At 41.2% G+C, this 14,118-nt stretch overlaps 1 protein-coding gene across 1 annotated transcript in view; it reads left to right on the top strand.

Moving 5' to 3' along the window:
• The window catches only part of ghra (growth hormone receptor a), a 29,067-nt gene that overhangs the window by 3,259 nt on the left and 11,690 nt on the right, over nt 1-14,118 (top strand). Inside the window, exon 2 of the mRNA XM_030104040.1 lies at nt 5,041-5,150. Coding sequence (XP_029959900.1) covers nt 5,045-5,150 — 106 coding nt within the window. The 5' untranslated portion in view covers nt 5,041-5,044. The remainder of the gene's footprint in view (nt 1-5,040; nt 5,151-14,118) is intronic.

Below are 14,118 nucleotides of genomic sequence, written 5' to 3'. Positions count from 1 at the left end.
TGATAAATACTCCAGTATATTTAAAGAGAGAGCGATGAAAGAAAGGAACAAAAGACCATGAAGAAAATGAAAGAATGAAGGAAGTCATCAAGGCAACTGAAGCCCTTCTTGTTTTTATCTGAGGCTATTGCCAGGACTGTCTCTGCTTCCCTGTGTTCTCCTGTGTCCTCGTCTCGCCCTGGTTCCCTCACCTCACCTCACCTCTCTCCTTGAATCTTTCTATTGTCCAATTGTCCAATTGTCCCTCTTCTTCTCCTCCTTCCCAGTGTATACAAGCCCTCTTCCCTCATGTTCCTGTGTTCGATCGCCGGTATTCCTTGAGTCTCTGTCATCCTGCATCTTGTGTTTTTTACCTTTCTGGATTACCCATCTCTGGAGTTGTCCCTTTGGATAGCTCTGCTTGTGTTCCTGATCACCTGATTTATAGAATCTGTTTTTGGCTTGACTCAGTTCCAGTTTTTATTTGTGGACAATTCTGCCCTTGGTCTCTCAATAAACCTTGTTGTACTCATCCTTCGGTGTGAGTCTGCAGTTGGGTTCACCTCGGTCCGTGACAGTCATATGTTACTATTGATCTGGAGATGTGAATGAGGCTGCATATAGCAGGAAAACTTCACAAACGCAGCTAAGTTAAATGGAAAAAGTGTCCCAGTGTGAACAGCATCGGCTGAAAATGATTTGAGTCGTATTTGATGAAGGACTGTGAAGAATGATGCGAGCTCTCACAGATTCCATCATGGTTTCTGTTGTATTTCTGAAAAATCTACAAGTGATTGTCACAGGATATGTTGGTTTCCAGCCATACATCCATCTTCTATACCTCTTCATCCAGTTCATGTGTGTTGGAGTGCGTTCCAGCAAAGTGTGGACTGATGCAGGGGATACCTTTAATCCATCTCAGGGAAAACACAAACAATCACTGACGCCTCAAAGCAAACTGAATCAAGACATATGACCATGTCCAGTCGACCTGATTCAGTTTACTTTGACATGTCTCTTACTTGGGCAACGTTATCAACTCACAAACAAGATAACCTCCAAATATCCAAATACGTGTAGGTGTATAGGTAGATAGATGGCTTAGTGCAGAGAGATATTGTCTGATCATTGCAGGCAATATCCTAATAACCATCCTTCTGTTATTGTGGATATTCCCAAACAAATAAACTTAACTGCTTTCCTTCTGCTCTCAAGAATTACTAACAGTGACCTCTCACCTCTAACCTTTTTCTTTCCTTTAGCTTCACCCTCACACCACCGCTCAGTTGATAACTTCCTCCTCCTCCCTTGTTAGCTGTTTTTGAGCAAACACAGATGATTAATACAAATTTGAGGAAACTCAGAGCAAGCATGGTGTTGGCAGTGGGGTGCCAACTCAAGATGCGTGTGTATGAGTGTGTGTGTTTTAGGGCAGAGGTAGTGGGAGGAGGGTCGACCACATGAGCTTGGACTAAATGTTTACCAAGGGACCCCAGAAGGCTCAGGCTGAGCCTCCCTCTTTTCTGATTGGCTGAGACAAGCTCTTCCTGCGACTCTGACAGCCTGTAATTGGCCAAGAGGGGGAAAGAAATAAGGGACAAACATGCAAGAGATGGGAATGAAGAATTAGCCTTTGCCAGGGCTTTCACAGACGCTTTCACATGAAAAATGGGTGGGACTTATAGTCGGATTAACATGAGGCCACATGGTGGACTCGACTGGCTGTTTGGACCTCTTGTGCTTTTCCTTCAACGATCAGACTGAGAAAGATAAGACACTGGCCAGAGAAAACAGCGTCTTGAACTTATTCTTTCGTTAAATAAGCATTGCTTGTTTGAGGTGGAACCAGAACAGGCAATGGTTGATTGATAGATTGATTAATCGTAAAGATTACCGGCACTGGAGAAAGTGGAGGAAGTCTGAGGCGATTTGAAGAATAAATTCAAGTGCAGAAAATGAGTATAATTGTATGAGCGGCATTTTAGTGAGACCAGATGAGCCTGCTGCTTGACAGCTCTCTGCAATGAATTCTTGTATTGTATAACTTGGCCTTGTATGGCCCCTGGACAGTTGGAATTCGTCCACACACACACACACACACACACACTCTCTCTCTCTCTCTCTCTCTCACACACACACACACTGGGCATTTATACTGAAGGAAAATTTCATTGCTCACTACAACAGGGAGTTTTGTTTCACTGTGACAAACCTGAATTTTATAAATGTGTCCTTTCATGTTTTTACATGCTGGTGCTTAAGTTCTCAGTTTTTCTTTCTTTTTTTTCTTCCTTTCTGAAGTTATTGGCGTTTGTTTAATTGGCACAGTGACATAGAGACTAATGGCTTTGCAGAGACATTTTACTTGTCATCAGGTCTTGATTTTCTCAGTCTATACTTTCATCTTTGAAGAGGCTGTATTTTTTTCCAGATTAACTTGTCAAGCTCCAAGCTATTTTTTTGGCTAAACCATGGAGGCAGCGCTATCAGGCTGATCAGATAGTTGCTCAATACTAATTACATTGCTTTTAGTTCACACGTTTTTCCCATTAGGATGACAAGAATCATTCTCTGAGCTGAAAACTCTTGTTCAGCTGTTTTCTAAAACATCATGTGGTCAATTAATCAGACCGGTTGCATTTGCCTCTCGGTGAAACACAATTTGCTCTGTCACCTGCCAAGTTTGTGAAAGTGTTTTGCCTGCTCTTTTCCACGCGGCTTCCAAAGTCGACGTTTTACAGCTAGTTCTGTTTAACAAACCATCTGGCATGTCAGGTTATCCAGGCTTTGTCGAAAATCTGCCTGAGGTGGCCACATGATTGGTTCCTCAGTAATTGTCGGTGTAAGCATGGAAACAGTCGTGTCCTCACATAATCCCTCGTTTCACTCAACCTCAAAACCTGGAAACCGAAGGACAAAGAAAGGAGAGATTTGGAGAAGTCCTCCGTTTTGCAAATTGCCGGAGAGCCGGCACGAGAACTGGGGGAAATTGCAGGCAGAAACATAACCTCCACGTTTAGGGTTGTTGGCTGCTCAGCAAACTTGTGGAGACACAGCTGTAAATAGCCAAGGGTGCGGACTGGAAGTTTAGCCTATATTTAGAGGTCTTAACTGGGGAAACTTGTCCGTCAACAAAAGCTTATTGACCCGCAGGATTTAAACTTTTTTTTTTTTAAAGGTTTTTGAACATTTAATATGTCACTCATTGAGTTCAAGTGGATTTGGCTAAAAAATCAGCAGTAATTGCTGGATTTGTTCAGACCGGGCATTAAGAGAACACATTCAGTGTGCAGGAGGTTACCTGAGGTGAGAAGCTCAGTGAAATATATTTCAGACCAACTCAGCCCTCTTTTTCTGTGCTCACTTTTTTTTTTATTGCGCGCTTTTTATTTTATGGTCTGCAGCTACACAGTTTTTGTTCACCCTCATCAATCTCATCAACACAGTTTCCAGATGCAGAGGAGCAGATCTGCTTTCTGCAGCCAGCCAGCCTCACACCAGATGCAGATTATCAGGCACGCAGTCGTATTTCTCTCCTCAGCCAGTTGAGACCAAAAAGTGAGCAAATAGGAGGATGAATGTCAAACTTACCAGGCATCCTTGCGTTACCTCTTATCAATTGGGACTGTCAATAAACATTGTTTGCAGTGTTAATTGGAATCGCGATGACATGTCACTGCTGTTTACTGTTACCACATGCAGTGTTCGTCAGGACTCCTAATATTATTTGTTACTTGTAAATGACACTTCTGAAAAATGTATGATTTAGAGGTATTATAGCAGCGATTTTGCAATTTGGTTGAAAAATAGAGGGAAAACTATAAAATACTCAAATATTTTGAGATGCTGTACCTTTTATTCTAATAATTCATAAGCTATAAAGTTAAGCAGACTTACCCGTTCATACTCCATACTGCTTTATCCAACTGCTCCCAAGCAAACATAATAAATTGCTGTTTGGTAAATTATTTTGAGCTGGAACAGTCCTTCTTAGTAATAAATGTCAAATTGCTGGAAAGCCTGCCAATATCAAAAAAGCTTTTACTGCTGTCTCTTCCCTCAACACTTGCCTATCTGAAAGAAAGCACGGGTACACTTCAAACTGCCCGAAAATAATCAGGGGAAAACCAGAATCCGTCCTCATTGGAACCAAATCTAAATTACTATAATTGAATTGTTTCCTCACAATTACATCCTCGTCTTTTATACATTCGTAGTTTTGGTGTCATCCTCTGTAGCTCATCATCTTGTAATTTCCACATCACCATATTAGCTTTGTTGATGTTTTACGGACGTATTAACTACATTATTACCTGCTGTCGATATTTCCCTCTAAATCTTATTATTAATACTACTCCCCCCTCCCCACAAACCACTTTCATCTGCTATCTTTGTTGCAGCCTCTTCAGCTCCCATATATAGGTTGTAAATTTCTCCTCTGTGGGATTTCATTTTTCACAATTCCAGATTCTTGAAATGGCCCAAAATTGAACTGCTCGTCACCTCAGTCTTACAATAACCACGCTGATCAAATCAAATGGACTGCATAATTATCATTTTTGCATTGAAGGCCTCATCTGTCTGTGGTTTCTCCTCTCGTCCCTCAGATCCTGTTCCTTCTTTTTCAAAAAAGTATCTTGTTGAATATTTGCATGTCTCACAGTTTGAATAAAATTGTGTATTTGTTTTTTTTTTTGTCTGCACTATCTTTTTTTTTTTTAAATCAGAGCTTTTGGTGAAGTTGTTTTAAATAATGCAGAAAGTGGTTCAATCAAGTTCAAGCAGACGCATAATTCCCTCACTCCGAAATGCTGCATCGGCAAACTGGCATGAATAAACACACCATGTCTTATCGGAGGTTTCATGTTCACCAGCTGCAAATAAATGGCAGACTAACATCCGCTCACCGGTCAGAAAGACAGAGACAAACAGGTAGTGGGGCAAGTGGGTGTTTTTTTTTTTTTTTTTTTGGTTTTACATGGATATGTCATGGAGTTCTCCAGGTTATGATGATTAGGCCGCCTCTGTCCCGCTCTCATTCTCCCCTCTGTGTCCCCCCAGCACCATGGCTGTGTGGCTGCCCTCCTCCAGTCCTCTGCTGCTTCTCGTTACTCTCGCCCTGATGTGGACATCCACTGCATTTCTCATTGACGGGGACGACGCATCAACGGGTAGGTTAAAGTCACATTTTTGCTGCTGTACCAGGGAGGAGAACATGGGGTGACGCCTAATCACTGTCCAGACAGTTTATCAGACTGTTTACATGCACGTTGTGAAATATTAACGCGCAATGCAGGTTTTGCGCGCAACGCGCTGTTGACACTTGTTATCTGGTCTTATGTCAGACACCAGTTGCAGAATGCCGTTTGCTTGAATATACATGTGGAAGGGTTCACTGTTGAGCAAACGTCGCACTTTCCTGATTTGGCTTGTTAAACAGGTTAGTGATCAATAGATCCAGGGTAAATAAACGGCCGGGTTGTCTCTGTCAAAGTCCAGGGACAGGACGACGCAGGATGTTCAGCCAGCTAATCCAGCTGTCACTGAACCATTTGAAATAATTGGGTGAAAGAATGCTGAGGACTAGAAAACAGGCCCCGAGTTTGGGATAATTTAGTACTTATACTTAACGCCAAAGTGAAAGCCAAGATCGCAAATTTTAAAATCAAGAACACTGTGTTTTATTACATAATTTCTGCAGCATAAGAAACTGGTTAAAAAAAAAAACAAAAAAAAAAAACACTAACATAGCCCAACTGGAATTAGAAGTTGTTATTTTATATTGTAGCCTTGGCCTGCAAAAGTCTTGTTTACTTTGAGTCTGAGCTACCTGTGAGCAGACGGCGCATGACGGAGGGAATCTCCAGAAACACCAACTCCAATGAATGGATCGGTGCTGTTGTCTTGGTCAAAACACGCCTTTTACTCTTTAAGAGAGAAATGTTACTGTCTGTTGTTCGGTGGGTTCAGCGTCTGCGTTCCAGAGTTGTGTTTGGGTTGTGTCTGGAAGATGGATCTGCAGCCATTTTCTTTTAAAAGTTTTTATTGTTCATGGACCTGCTCCACCATGACTTACTCCAAAGAGAAGTTAATGGACTGTGGATTTCAGGCATCTGCCTGCGTCTCTCCTTCAAAGTGAACTGCTGGAAAATTCAAGCTGAATTTTTTTGTTTTTATTTTACTTTGTTTTTGTGAGTTTGGTTTTGGTTAGAGCTGTTGTGAAAAGTTTTGATTACCTAACCTTTACCACGTCCTTGGATTAACTCACCAAATAAACACCACTGAAACAGTGAATTTACGTTCATCAGGAACTAATCAGTTTGTATTGGAATAAGCAACGGATTGCGTGTGTCATTTATCAAGCGAAAAAATATTAAATGTCTTTTTTTTTTCCAAGATTATACAACAGTTTTTTTTTTCTGTCTTTCATTTTTATTTTCCTTGAACTTGTCCAGCCTTTATCTTGGTCTACTTCAACGTGTGTGCACCTAATGACACCGAGAGCAGGTGGAAACGTGATAAAAGCTGTCCTTGAACGTACATTTTGGCGAGCCGCCGTCCTGCTGGTGTATTCTTAGGAGCATCTGCTCACTGCCTGTAAGAGCTGAGCCAGACGGCATGAGACCGAGCGCGGTGGAAGCTCTAAACCATCTCTGTCTGGCCGCTCCTGCACCTGTTTCCAGAGTGGAAAGGACGCTCGTTACCTGCAGAACACTCCCGGGGAATTTTGGCTCCATTGTGGCCCTCATAACTGCATGAACGCCGATCACATGAACATCAATTGTCAATTTACAGCGCCTTTCTTTAATGGTGCAGATCATCGTGTCAGCATGGACTTTGAAAGCTATTAGGTGGCCTGAATGTGGTTTAAGTTATTAATAGTGCAGCTGACAGCATTGGCCAATTTATCTTCATCATTTTTGCGACTTAAACATCCGCAACATATTTGATACAGCTGACATTTGATGATGTGCAGCACTCACTGTCCCGATTTAGGATGTGACCTTCAGCGCTGAGTGTAAAAATAATATACATTGCTCCTTGAGGAAGGATATTTTATGCAGACTTATTGGCAGAATCAAAGCCATTGTTTCACGAGTAGATCTGCCATATTGTCTGACAGGGAAATAGGGAAATAGCTTGGCACTTAACCATTACACTTCCTTTGTTCTTTGTGTGGGTTTAGTGAAAAAAGAAAAAAAAAACAGCTGGAAATATAGCAGTGGAATCTATTGGAGAATGCAAACTCATCTCGTCCTCTTCTGCCAAGTTTAGATCGAACCCAGTTCCTTCCATGTTTCCTGTGGTGCGCTTTCTCTGTGGGGGAATTTGACGATGATTGGCTGATGTTGTGGACTCACTCAATGAAACTGGTCTTGATTTTAGCTTATTGTAGCTTTTTGCAAATTTGCAGTTTTCTGAGCAGCAGTGTGCAGAGATCAGTGTATCAAGGCTTCAGCAGCTGGCTACACAGTCATTTGTGACACAAATCAGTTGGTGCATTTTTTTTTTTTTTTTTCAACTGTTTCCTTATAAAATACCAGGAGTGGTGGCACTGGATTGCAAATACTCACAAGACTGTAATTTCCGTGTATGTGTGGACACTTTTCTTTACAGGGATGCTATGTTATTCATAGTGAAGTAAAAATCAGACCTCGTAATCTGTTTTTATGACTTAGTCACTATGCCCACATTGTAAATCTTAATCTGCGTTTTTATAACTCATAGTTTATTCTCCCTGCGGTGAGATTTCCTGGTACATTTGTTTACCATTGTGTACACTGATGTACTTCTTTATTTTCAAATTTAAAGACAGGTAAATGAAGTGGAATAAAGTAACAAAAAGCTTGACAACTTTGACAAGACGAGGTTGTCAAAGGAACAATTAGACATTTCCAAGTTGCTCTATCTTATTTGAACCCGAACAGATTGTCACGAGGCTTGCTCTAATGTTCTTTCTCCCGATGCCCGCTGTTTCCTAACCTGGCTCTTTCCTCTCCTTCCTTCAACAGTCACTTGAATCAACTCTGTTGTGAAATCTTGTGTCAAGAGATGTGGCAATTGATTTGCTCCAAAACACCACAACTTGCATCACTTTATGGTGCATAGAAAATGTTCTTGTTATCACTTTCTCGTGATGATTTCATGATGAACACGATTATTGGCTCAACAGTTCCTGGGACTGATTTTTTTTTTTTTTTTTCAAAATCTTTTGGTAGCATTTGATTTCAAAGCCTGGATGCAGCGTTCATGGTTTGCATTGAGAGTCCGGCTTTGAAAACCATAGACGAGAATCGTGAATGTTAATTTTGCTAGTAATTGTAGTATTTGCAAAATGTAACAGTAGCTGTACTTCAGTATAAATTTTAAGTGCTCTTTCCAGACCTGTAAAACTTGTGAGGTTGATCAAGACATTCAAGATCTATCTTGCCGAGCCAGAGGGAGTTTGGAACAATCTGTGTCTCCAAAAAGAGAGAACTTTGATGAACCATTTCTTTGCATGTCTCGTGAGATCTTTTTTTTTTTTTTTTAATCCTTCCATTTTCCCACGAAAAGAACACCTTCTCAGATGATCCAGTGTCACAAAGTGTTCGACACATACAGGGTGTGAGGTTAATCTGGACGGACGCACTGCAAACATTGTCATTTGGATTAAGTGATCATGGTTAAAGAGCACGTTGGCATCCCGAAGTAATTATTCTCATTATTTTCCTTTGGGAATACATCAGTCATGCTTTTGTCGCTGCTTTGATACCGTTTCTTTTGTTTGAGGTTTTCAAAAGAGCACATGATGGAGGAGGGAGCGGAGAGGAAGCAGGGCATTGTTGCTGCTATTTACTCATATTTTAAAGGATCCTGATAACATCCTACAGCACACATTTCATAAAGTGCAAACGCCATGTGTCTGAATTACTTACAAGATATGTTAAAAAGAATGTCTGCACACATTTATGTCAAAGTTATCCCTTCATTGTTGCATATAAAGCTGATTTCATTGCAGCTACCTCTTGTTCCATCTTAAGAAGCCTGTAAATACTTGCATGTCAAACATAAGGGTGTGTGCAGTTAATTACTTTGTGCAAACATGCCAAGTTTTGAGCTGTATGTCTCTGCCCTCAGGCTTTTTGACTTTGTATTTGCAAACAGACTGCAGCGAACGTCTCTGTCTCTCTGGATTTAATTTACCCATCTGATAAGGTTTTCAGACAAGCTGCTGATAACCCAGGTGAGGTCGATCCGCCAAACATTTCAGCTCGTCTACCTTCCTTCAAATGTGAAAATGGTCTCCAGCCGGCGTTGTGGTAATGCGGCTCTGGTCTTCCTCAACAACCGTTAAGACATCTGTAAACACGGCGCGGCCAGCGATAGCATAAGCAAACACATGCAGCTTGTGCCTTTCTCAAGCTCACCCCTGTTCAACCTACAGCCATGACACCTGGCTCCACACTTACAATCTTCCTTCTTTAGTATATTTAAAAAGAAAAACTCTTCAAACACATTTAGTATGTTCCAGAAAGTGTTTCCATTGTGTCGAGTGATTGAGCATTCTTCAGTGTTGTGCTTTCGAGGTTGCTCAAAACCGTTCTGTTTTTGCTCAGAAAAGCTTCTTTGACTTGTGTTTCCGCCGCATTTTTATGTCTGTTGTGAGGCCAGCCACAGAACAAGCCGAGAGTAGATGTTAAGCGATGCTCCCGTATAGTTAAAGGCTTACCAGAGTGGTTATAGGCAGTGTTTGACTCTATCTCTCCTGGCGTGAACACACACACATACGTTTTTTTTTTTTTTTTTTTTCCTCTCCTGCCCTGTGGGTCTCAGGAGGACTCGCTCCTCAAGCGCAGAGATTGATCCAGTGGAGCCGGGCTGTGTTCTTGGCCACAGAGGTGGTAACCAGTGGTAACCGTGCAGAGGCTGGGTCTGCCCGCCTTGTACACACACACACACACACACACACACACACACGCGCGCGCTACGGCTACATCTGCCTGGAAGACGAGCGGTGGGTGTGAGCGGCGAAGTTGGGGCCTCATGTGGGATACTTCGCCTGAAGTTAAACACAATGCTGGAGATGTGAAAAGCAGGCGAAAGACGTGCATACTGCAGATGGTGGGAGCTGGGGAGAACACACGTTTCTTGAAATTATGTGCAATGGAAAGATTGATGCAGAAATGCAAAAATGAATCAACAGCAAATGGATCTGCATTGGAAACATTACCTCAGTTTAACAGCTGCAATTTTGATAGAAAAGAAGGTTTTCAGCAGCCAAACTGCTGGACCGCTGAAAAAGTATTAAAAATCAAGACAAGACCAAATTCAGAGGTCCTGGTGTTTGCAACATAAACTATAGAATACAAAACAAATGCATTGAGTAAATAATCATGAATAATTTGCTTTGACTGTTTGATTAGACTATTTGTCTATATGTCGTTAATCAATTTTTTTTAGTGAAGTGTGAAACACTGAGTTCACCTTGCGTAATTCAAACGTAATTTCAGCCACAAACATTTGATGACTGGGGTGTTTGTTACACACGCGAAAAGCTTTAAATAGTCAGCGCAGCCATCTATCCGCCCATCTTCTATACTGCTCTATCCAATTCAGGGTCACGGATTGCTGGGATCTGTCTTAGCTGTGGCTGAAGGCCGGATACACACTGGGTAGATCAGCAGTCCATGTGGCAAACAGAGAGACACGTAGTCGCACACACACTGCCACTACAGCCAATTTAGAATCGCCAGTTAGCCTGAAATGCATGTTTTTGGACAGTACAAGGAAACCAAAGTACCCATACAAAGAAAAACCCCACACACACACTGGACAATCATCCAAATTCCACACAGAGAGGCCTCCAAGCCCAACATAAGGAAATGCGTTAAATTACAGTTGTGTGTTATATTTTTTGTTGCAGCAATCTGAACTCAAACCTATGGCCTTCTGGCAACCCCACATATTCAGAATTTTCCATTTTCTGTGTTACGTGTGTGTAGCTCTTTTATCAACTCTTCTTACATTTGGAAGGTACTCTTAGTGTGTAATGTTAAAGTGTAAAGTTAAAGTATGATGCCCTAAATTTACAAATCTATTAGAATCAAAATATCGGTAAAAATGTAACTATTTTGTTGATTATTTCCAGACACAGCATCAGATATTTGATTGTCAAAATAATGTGAGGAAAGGTAAAAACCTTAGATTTCATATAATATTAGAATGTTTTTTTTAACACTGTAGTTTTAGTTCTTCTTGTTCAACTAGCAAAAATGATAAAGAATAAACAAAAAAAGCCAAACTATTTCAGGCGATGTATGACAAAATGCGAACAAAATTCACTGATTTCAATGAATTGAGATTGAAAACGAGCTCCTCCATTGTTTTACATTTTGATTTTGTGACACATTATAGGATCACAGCATAACAACAACTAATGAAGCAAATCCAGAAACTGTGGCTACAAAGACGACTTTTTAATAAACTGACTAAAATAGAATAAAAATTCAGAATAAAGTATTGGAGAGCTCTAAGCCACCACATACATGCTCGAGAGCAACAGCTGTGGAGTGTGTGAGGGCTGAGCAGGTCAATAATGAACATTTACGAAAGGCCGCGGCGTGCTTTAAAAACAAGCAATAAAACTTTAAAAATAAAGCATTAACGCAGCGGGCAGTCTGTAATGAGGCAAGTATGTGTGTGTGTGTGTGTGTGTGTGTCAGTGTGTGACTGCATGCATGCACGTATGAGTGTGACTGATAGGTCACATGATGTCTCAATTAAAGCGCTGCTGCAAAAACCGATCAGCATACGGGTGAAACTCACTTGAATAAGCCTGATCGAAGAAACAGTTGTTTATTTAATAAGGGCTATGAGCTGTTTGGAGAGCAGCTTTTGCAAGCATGATGTCAGGATTGCAGTTCTCTGCAGGAATTCGGTGTAGGCAGACGTTACATAATAGATGCAGCCTCGTTTTGATTCATTTGGTTGGAGTGTCACTTGTAACAAACGGCTACAGAGGGAGTTGACTCATAATTTAACCAGAGATCTCATACCGCAGTGTGAGGACATACACACACACTGGCAGCACACATACAGCAGCTAAATGCAACATTTCTTTGTCTCCAGCCTGTTACAGTCTGCTGAAATCTCAAGTCTGTCCAGGTCTCGGCGCTCCAGACTATAATCCAGATGCTCAACGTTCATATATATTTACTCCCACTTGGACGTGATATGCTCTAACTAAGCCAGTTCTGTGGGTTGTAACGGCATTAGAAGAGATTAACTTCATTAGTTCGAGCTAATAAAATGCTGGGATCAGAATAAGCTGACAGGGTCACTGCATGGTTAAACACACCAGACTGTGTCAGATAGACTTCAAAGCTATAAACATTGTTGGGAATCATGAGGATCAGATGAACTGAGCTCCAGACCGTCCAAACTTAAAAGGAGACGAAAAAGCCATATGTCCTGTTGTGTTTCTGGGAGGAAAAGCAGGATGCATTCTAGCAATTAGAACAATGGCACTTTGATTTTCTTTGTCGGTTTTTGTTTTGAAGGTGTAAGCTTAGTGCATATGTATTTGTGTGCGTCCGTGCGCTTACATGTGAAGCGGCTCGTGCGCGCCGGCAGTTATTTATATCACCTGTTTACATTCCCTGGTTTGTATCTTGTTGCAGTCTCTCACCTTTCTCCCGTTCTCTTCTGGCCCACTTGTTTTTCCTTTCTGGCTCGGTCAAATGCCACAGGGTCCCTAACTCAGTGTCTGACCCCTTCATTCCTTGTTTTGTGTCTTTGTTTTAAAAGCACGGGCCCCGGAAGACAGAAACTGGTTAAAAGCAAGTGGTGAAACAACATGAAGCAAGCTGATCCAAGAGTCTCAGCTTTGTCCAACATCCCTTTACTGCCGGCAGGTGCAGAGCATAACTAGTTATACTAGAAATGACAGTGACGGTCGTGAAAAGGGCAGAAACCAGTGAGGAAAATGTGATCAGAGAACTTGTGAATAACAGAAACAATCTGTCTGTTATTTACAAGAATGAATTCAAAGCAGAAAAATGATCAAGAACACCAGCAACACCATCAGATGTCCTTCTAGTGTCGTGCATCCTAATTCAATATTTATATCATTACTTTGCACAGTTAGCCTACCTATTAACTGATGTTTTTTTTTCCTTCAGATTGTGAAATTTTTCAGAGTAAAATGATTTTAATGAAATTCATGTTTTGCCACTTGCCTGTTTATTTATCCTTTTCATCTGCAACATGTGCCCTTATACATCTTCCAGTGTGTGTGTGTGTGTGTGTGTGTGTGTGTGTGTTAATGTAGGACTTGGCATGTGCGTAGTGACTCTTACTCTTAGCACAGTGTCAGTGTGTGCTGCCAGTTTCTCCATCTGGATAACAGAAATACACACACTCAGGCTGACAGAGCTGCAAGAAGCAAATATCTGGCAGCAGTGCTGTGGTGACAGTCAGGAGTCAGCAGGGAGCAGGAGCACAAATACAAGTGAGGTTAGTGTTCAAATCAGTGCCCGCTGGCCTCAGACATGGAAAATGAGTCAGTACTGTTTAATTACAGCAATAAACCAAATCTGCATAGACTGGAACATAGATACCATCTAAAAAGTCTCATTTCACACTTTATCCCGTTTCTGAGGATTCAGTCCAGATCAGTGATCTATCTTTTACACCCACTTTATCAAACTAAAGTTGAAGTGAAACTAAAGCAAGTCCCAGTTGATATTTGCCAAAAGTCAGGATACACCACTGATAGATCACTTTTCAATCGCAGCGCAAACCCAGAGAGACGGAAATCCACACACATTCAAAGTTTTGTTAAGTTAGTGATTCCAAATGACCAAATACATGTAGCCTATTTAGACTGGGGAAGGAAAGAAGATTACTTGAGTACACACCACACACAGAGAGCCTGCAAACCAGCCATAACAGCCATAAAACCTGAAATCAAACAGTGGGTGATATTGCTGTGAGGAGCAAATCAATCACATCATGTTATACCTATGTTATACCTAATTGTACCTATAAAACCTCCAAAACAGGTGAAATCTTTTGTATAAACAGTGAAACATCTTTGAACCTGGTCAAATCCTGTTTTCTTAAAGCCGGTGTAGCTATGTTGATGTTTTACTTTTA

The sequence above is a fragment of the Salarias fasciatus genome, chromosome 12 (genome assembly GCF_902148845.1).
Source record: "Salarias fasciatus chromosome 12, fSalaFa1.1, whole genome shotgun sequence".
Classification (NCBI taxonomy): Eukaryota; Metazoa; Chordata; class Actinopteri; order Blenniiformes; family Blenniidae; genus Salarias; species Salarias fasciatus.
This window is presented reverse-complemented; position numbering and strand designations above follow the sequence as displayed.